Below are 6486 nucleotides of genomic sequence, written 5' to 3'. Positions count from 1 at the left end.
CACGATTATTTCCGGCTGAAAGCCAAGTACGCGCAGGACGAGCACCTTGTCACCTTCTTTGTGCCCGTCTTCGAGCCGCTGCCCCCACAGTACTTCATCCGGGTGGTGTCTGACCGCTGGCTCTGTAAGTCTGGCTCTACCAGAAGCACTTTGGTTGTGCAGCAGCAGCTCTCCCTGGGGTCCGAGGGGGTCATTTGGGGACTCTCCTCATCCTGTGCTGGGGGAAAACACTTCTGACATCCCATGACAGCTGGGCTGGGGATCCCATTGCCAGAGGGAGCTCAGAGATGAAACCATTGAAGCGCTTTTGGAGATGAAAATGTTTTTTTGTGTGTGTCTGACAGCCTGTGAGACCCAACTGCCCGTTTCCTTCCGCCACTTGATCCTCCCTGAGAAGTACCCTCCTCCCACCGAGCTGCTGGACCTGCAGCCGCTGCCCGTGTCGGCTCTGCGGAACAGCGCCTTCGAGAGCCTCTACCAGGACAAATTCCCTTTCTTCAACCCCATCCAGACCCAGGGTGGGTATTGCCCCTGTCCTCCTCCTCCAAAACACTTCTCAACAAGCCCTGGCCCCTTTTGTTATTCACAGTTCCAGGTTTGGTGGGGTTTATTCACATCATGTGAGGAATTTCTGTAGCAAATAGCATATCCCCTCTACCTCCCTTGGCCTTTAGAGGCTTGAAATCTTTCTCCATGGCCAGAGGATCTTTGATGTATTCCCCAAGTGCCTCAAGCAGCCAGTCCGGGGCTGGCAGCAGCAGCAGGTTTGCTCCTGGAAGCCGTGTCTGTGCTGACATCGCGGCTCAGAGTCACAGATCTGGCTGGTCCCAAACTCCTCCGTCTGTGCCCCTTGCAGGGATGGAGTTGCGAGCCACCCAAAGCTGCCATGTCCGTGTTTCTCTGCCTGGGCTTAGCCAGAGCAGGGGATTCACACTTAGGAGCTCCTGTGACAGACTAGAGCCTGTTTTGCTCAGTGGATCCTGGGCTGAAACTCTTTGACAGCCTTTTCTGTAGCTGGGCTGGGTCTGGGCTGTGTTTTTCACGCCTGTTTCTAGAGTTTTGATAGAAATCTGGAGATTTTGCTAAACCGCTCTCGTCTGTGCTGTCCGTCTGTCCCCCAGTGTTTAACACGGTTTATAACAGCGACGACAACGTCTTTGTGGGCGCTCCCACGGGAAGTGGAAAGACCATTTGTGCTGAATTCGCCATCCTGAGGATGTTACTCCAGAATTCGGAGGGACGCTGCGTCTACATCACCCCCATGGAGGCCCTGGCAGAGCAGGTAAGCTCTGGAGAACCGGAGCATTACCCTGCCTTACATTTCCTTCCTCATCCTCCGTCTCACTTTTCCTCATCCCTTCTTTGGATGGACTCTCCAGAGTCTTTTCATTATTTTTTGGTCTCTCTGAGGGAGCAAAGAGACACTGTCCTGCTGGCAGCCTGCTGGTGTTGGTGTGTCTGCAGGGACTTGGTAGGATTTGTTCTCATTTGAGGTTGACACCGCCATCCCCTACATTTTTTTTTTGGCAGGTCTTCTTGAATTGGTACGAAAAGTTCCAGGAACGTCTCAATAAGAAGGTGGTTTTGCTGACGGGAGAGACCAGCACTGACCTGAAGCTGCTGGGCAAAGGGAACATCATCATCAGCACCCCGGAGAAATGGGACATCCTCTCGCGACGCTGGAAACAACGCAAGAACGTCCAGAACGTCAACCTCTTCATCGTGGATGAAGTTCATCTCATCGGGGGCGAAAACGGGGTGCGTCTGGGAGGGGAGGAGGGCGGTGCTGGTTTTGAGTGATGCTCATCATTGTTTTGCTCTCAGTAGTTGAGCCATTATGGGATGGATGGTTGCTTGCTCCTAATTCCTGGTCTGAGCTCAGTTTTTCCTGCCAGGAGTTCCCCTGAGCTCGGGGTGGGCTGGGACAGGAGGGCCGTATCCTTTGGGGAGCTCAGGAGTGGTATCGGGGTCTCTGTGGGTGAGGTGCTTGGGCTGAAGGGTCGGGAGAGGCGGCGGTGGCACAGAGAGCTCAGGATTTCCTTCCCATCCCTGCTCCAACCTGCCCTGTCCCTCCTGCAGCCAGTGCTGGAGGTGATCTGCTCCCGCATGCGCTACATCTCGTCCCAAATCGAGCGCCCCATCCGCATCGTGGCCCTGAGCTCGTCCCTGTCTAACGCCAAGGACGTGGCTCACTGGCTGGGCTGCAGCGCCACCTCCACCTTCAACTTCCACCCCAACGTCCGCCCCGTGCCCCTGGAGCTCCACATCCAGGTACATTTTGGGGAACCTCATCCCTTTTCCCTTCTGCTCCATTTCCAGCCAGCGTTACCGCCTTCTCCTCTTCCTCCACAGGGCTTCAACATCAGCCACACGCAGACCCGCCTGCTCTCCATGGCCAAGCCCGTCTACCACGCCATCATGAAACACTCTCCCAAAAAACCCGTCATCGTCTTCGTCCCCTCCCGCAAACAGACACGGCTCACGGCCATCAACATCCTCACCACCTGCGCCTCCGATGTCCAGAGGCAAAGGTAATGCTGCCGTGGACCCTGTCCCTCCTCCGACGGAGGCGAGGGCGAGTTTTTGGGTGTTTTGCTGGGCTGAGGGACAACTGGTGATAGGAAACGGTCCCGTGAGGTGGGCCTGGCAGCGGTTTCTGTACTCCTCCTGTCTCTGGCAGGTTCCTGCACTGCGCCGAAAAGGATCTGGTGCCGTACCTGGACAAGCTGAATGACAACACGCTGAAGGAGACGCTGGTGAATGGGGTGGGCTACCTGCACGAGGGGCTGACCGCTATGGAGCGGCGTGTGGTGGAGCAGCTTTTCAGCTCCGGTGAGTGGCCTGGGATATGGACACACCACTGCTTCCACCCGTCAACCCCTTTCCCCGGAGCTTGGCAGCGCCCCTGGTCTTTGGGCTGGAGATAACGCCTTGCCCAAGCCTCGTGTCACTTCTCTGCATCCTGGGTCCAAAAAAGCTGTGATTTTACGCTTCACCATCTCTCCTGGACCTCCCCGTGTGCCGAGACCCGTCTGCTTGAGCGCAGAACTCCCAGATTTTTCTCCCCCTGGTTTCTGTGACCCAGCTGGGTGCTCTGCCCGCGGGCTGACTGCTCTCCCCGTGCCCTTTCCAGGCGCTGTGCAGGTGATGGTTGCATCCCGCAGCCTCTGCTGGGGTATGAATATCGCCGCTCACCTGGTCATCATCATGGACACGCAGTACTACAACGGCAAGATCCACGCGTGAGTGTTTGACGCTCCTGTGGCTTCCCTCCATGTCCATCCTGCTCGTTCAGGCTGTGCTGAGCATGAGGAAATGAGAAAAAAATCCCAAAGGGCTTCATCCCTGTCTGGGCAGAGGCTGGGAATGGTGGGAAAGCGACAGTGGCTTTCCGTGGAGCTTCGTTAACCCTCTTTCTGCATCCCAGGTACGTGGATTACCCCATCTACGATGTGCTGCAGATGGTGGGCCACGCCAACCGCCCGCTGCAGGACGATGAGGGCCGCTGCGTCATCATGTGCCAGGGATCCAAGAAGGTGGGTGAGGAGCCGGACCACTCTTTCTGGCCTCGGAATGTCTGTCTCCTGCGTGGGATGTGGATTTCTTCTCCCAGCTTTGGGCTGGCTGATGTAGAATCCTCCTGCCTGGGAGGTGCGGCAGGATTTTGGAGGTTCTGGGGTTTATTTACCGCTTCCCTCTCCTGCCCTGCTGTAGGATTTCTTCAAGAAATTCCTCTACGAGCCACTGCCGGTGGAGTCACACTTGGACCACTGTATGCACGATCACTTCAACGCCGAGATTGTCACCAAGACCATCGAAAACAAGCAGGATGCTGTGGATTACCTGACGTGGACATTCCTGTATCGCAGGATGACGCAGAATCCCAACTACTACAACCTGCAAGGTGAGTGGAGGGCTCCACGCCGCTGGGTGCGGGGCTGGAGGACATTGGGAACCCTCTGCCCGTGGGCTCTGCTTCCGCAAGAGCAGCTTGGGGAAATTTCTGAGTTTCTGGACCTTGCCGTCCCTGCAGGTGTGTCCCACAGGCATCTCTCGGATCATCTCTCCGAGCTGGTGGAACAGACCCTGAGCGATCTGGAGCAGTCCAAGTGCATCAGCATTGAGGACGAGATGGACGTGGCTCCTCTGAACCTGGGGATGATTGCCGCCTACTACTACATCAACTACACCACCATCGGTAAGGGCTCTGCCTGCGTTCCCGCTCTCCGTCCCCTCTCTGCGTCGCTCCCTGTGCCGCGGGCGACGTGGAAAATTTATCCTGTGTGTGGCCAGGTGTGTAAAACTCTTTTTTAGGGTGAAGCCACGTGTTGTCTCCCTGATCTCTTGTGCCGCGGGGTTTAATGCCGTCTTTTTTTTTTCTGACGCCTTGACTTCCCCCAGAGCTCTTCAGCATGTCCCTCAACGCCAAAACCAAGGTGCGAGGGCTGATTGAAATAATCTCCAACGCCGCCGAGTACGAGAACATCCCCATCAGGCACCATGAGGACAACTTGCTGCGGCAGGTGAGCGGCGGCGTGTCACATCTGGGGCCAGAGGGGATAGGTGTGGGCTCCTGCGGCGTCGGGGGAAGGACGCTGTGTGTGTTTTCTTCTCCGTGGGGTAAAGCGCTGATGGATTTATCATTTCTCCACGTAGCTGGCCCAAAAAGTTCCCCACAAGCTGACGAACCCCAAATTCAACGATCCCCACGTCAAGACCAACCTCTTGCTGCAGGCTCACCTGTCCCGCATGCAGCTGAGCGCCGAGCTGCAGTCGGACACCGAGGAAATCCTCAGCAAGGTACGACGGGACCCAGCCCGCCTGCCTTGTGTCACTGCCTTGTGTCACCGCCTTCTGACCTGTCCCCATCCCTCGCTTCCAGGCCATCCGGCTGATCCAGGCCTGCGTGGACGTCCTGTCCAGCAACGGGTGGCTCAGCCCTGCGCTGGCCGCCATGGAGCTGGCGCAGATGGTGACGCAGGCGATGTGGTCGAAGGATTCTTACCTCAAGCAGCTGCCTCACTTCACCTCGGAGCACATCAAGCGCTGCACGGACAAGGTAAAGCATGGAGGAAGCGCCGCGGTCCTGCCCTCACCCACCTCGGGGAAGCAACAAGACTGAAAATTTCTTCCTTGCAGGGCGTGGAAAGTGTCTTCGACATCATGGAGATGGAGGACGAAGACCGCAACGCCCTACTGCAGCTCTCGGATGCTCAAATCGCCGACGTCGCTCGGTTCTGTAACCGGTACCCCAACATCGAGCTCTCCTACGAGGTGGTGGAGAAGGAGAGCATCCGCAGGTGAGGCAGGGAGGGGTGCAGTGCGGCCCCCGTGGCGCTGGGTTGGTGCTCGGGGGACGCCCTCACCCTTGGTTTCGGATTTTTCTCCGCAGCGGGGGACCCGTGGTGGTGCTGGTGCAGCTGGAGCGTGAAGAGGAGGTCACCGGGCCCGTCATCGCTCCCCTTTTCCCCCAGGTAGGTGCCAAGTCCGGTGACAATGGGGTGGCAGAAGCTGAGGGGGGGGTTTTCCCTGCTGCCCCCAGCCCCGTTAACTCTTCCCTCTCCGGCAGAAACGCGAGGAGGGTTGGTGGGTGGTGATCGGCGACTCCAAATCCAACAGCCTCATCTCCATCAAACGACTGACGCTGCAGCAGAAAGCCAAGGTGAGCAGGACAGGGGGGACGTGGTTTTGGGGGTGCCGAGTGGGTGCTTGGTGTCCTGGACATCACCCCAACGCCGGGTTTTCCTCGCCGCATAGGTGAAGCTGGATTTTGTGGCTCCGGTGACGGGGACGCACAACTACACGCTGTATTTCATGAGCGATGCCTACATGGGCTGCGACCAGGAGTACAAGTTCAGCGTGGATGTGAAGGAGGCGGAAAGCGACAGCGACTCCGACTAACGCCGGACCAGGCGAGGGTCCCCCCGTAATTCAGTGACCAAACCCCAGCCGCTGTTGCGCTTGTCACCTCCCTTTGTGTGGCTTACGTGTATTTTCCCTGGTTTTTGTTGGTTTTTTTAAGGTGTTGATGCTTTGTACAGTGTTTTTTAGACAGTGCCATGGTTGTGGCAGCTGGAATAAAGCTGGAGACCCACCTTGCCCTCTGCACTGCTGGGTCTGGGGGGGAAAGGGGGAGAAAAATGGGCTCGACCGCCACTGCTTCAACCCCGAGGCTGTCCCCCAACTTGCTGAGGAGCTCAGTGCCTTCACTGGGTGTCTTTCAATTAATTAGCAGAACTAATTAAGGCAGAGTTAGCTGGGCAGCTGTCTCTGGACTGACACCAGCCCACAGGAACAGACCGAAATAGGTTGAGAGAGGTTCTCCTCCCGCTCTACTCTGCCCTGGTGAGACTGCATCTGGAATATTGTGTCCAGTTCTGGGACCCTCAGTTCAAGAGGGACAGAAAACTGCTGGAGAGAGTCCAGCGCAGAGCCACCAAGATGATGAAGGGAATGGGGCATCTCCCTCCTGAGGAAAGGCTGAGG

At 57.1% G+C, this 6486-nt stretch overlaps 1 protein-coding gene across 1 annotated transcript in view; it reads left to right on the top strand.

Annotated features, from left to right (window-relative positions):
- SNRNP200 (small nuclear ribonucleoprotein 200kDa (U5)) overlaps nt 1–5901 on the top strand; it is a gene marked incomplete at its 5' end in the record, with an annotated part of 6676 nt that extends 775 nt beyond the window's left edge. The window contains 18 exon segments of the mRNA XM_010073733.1: nt 1–124; nt 345–518; nt 1122–1282; nt 1531–1758; nt 2080–2271; nt 2353–2531; nt 2681–2832; nt 3134–3242; nt 3428–3536; nt 3715–3904; nt 4034–4198; nt 4402–4523; nt 4657–4800; nt 4883–5059; nt 5140–5300; nt 5393–5474; nt 5570–5662; nt 5758–5901. The exon segment at nt 1–124 is cut by the window's left edge and continues 6 nt beyond it. Coding sequence (XP_010072035.1) covers nt 1–124; nt 345–518; nt 1122–1282; nt 1531–1758; nt 2080–2271; nt 2353–2531; nt 2681–2832; nt 3134–3242; nt 3428–3536; nt 3715–3904; nt 4034–4198; nt 4402–4523; nt 4657–4800; nt 4883–5059; nt 5140–5300; nt 5393–5474; nt 5570–5662; nt 5758–5901 — 2706 coding nt within the window.
- Nucleotides 5902–6486: the final 585 nt, after the last annotated feature.

This window comes from Pterocles gutturalis, unplaced genomic scaffold (genome assembly GCF_000699245.1).
Source record: "Pterocles gutturalis isolate BGI_N339 unplaced genomic scaffold, ASM69924v1 scaffold27301, whole genome shotgun sequence".
Taxonomy (NCBI): domain Eukaryota; kingdom Metazoa; phylum Chordata; class Aves; order Pterocliformes; family Pteroclidae; genus Pterocles; species Pterocles gutturalis.
Note: the sequence above shows the minus strand (reverse complement) of the source record. Positions and strands in the feature narration are given on the sequence as shown.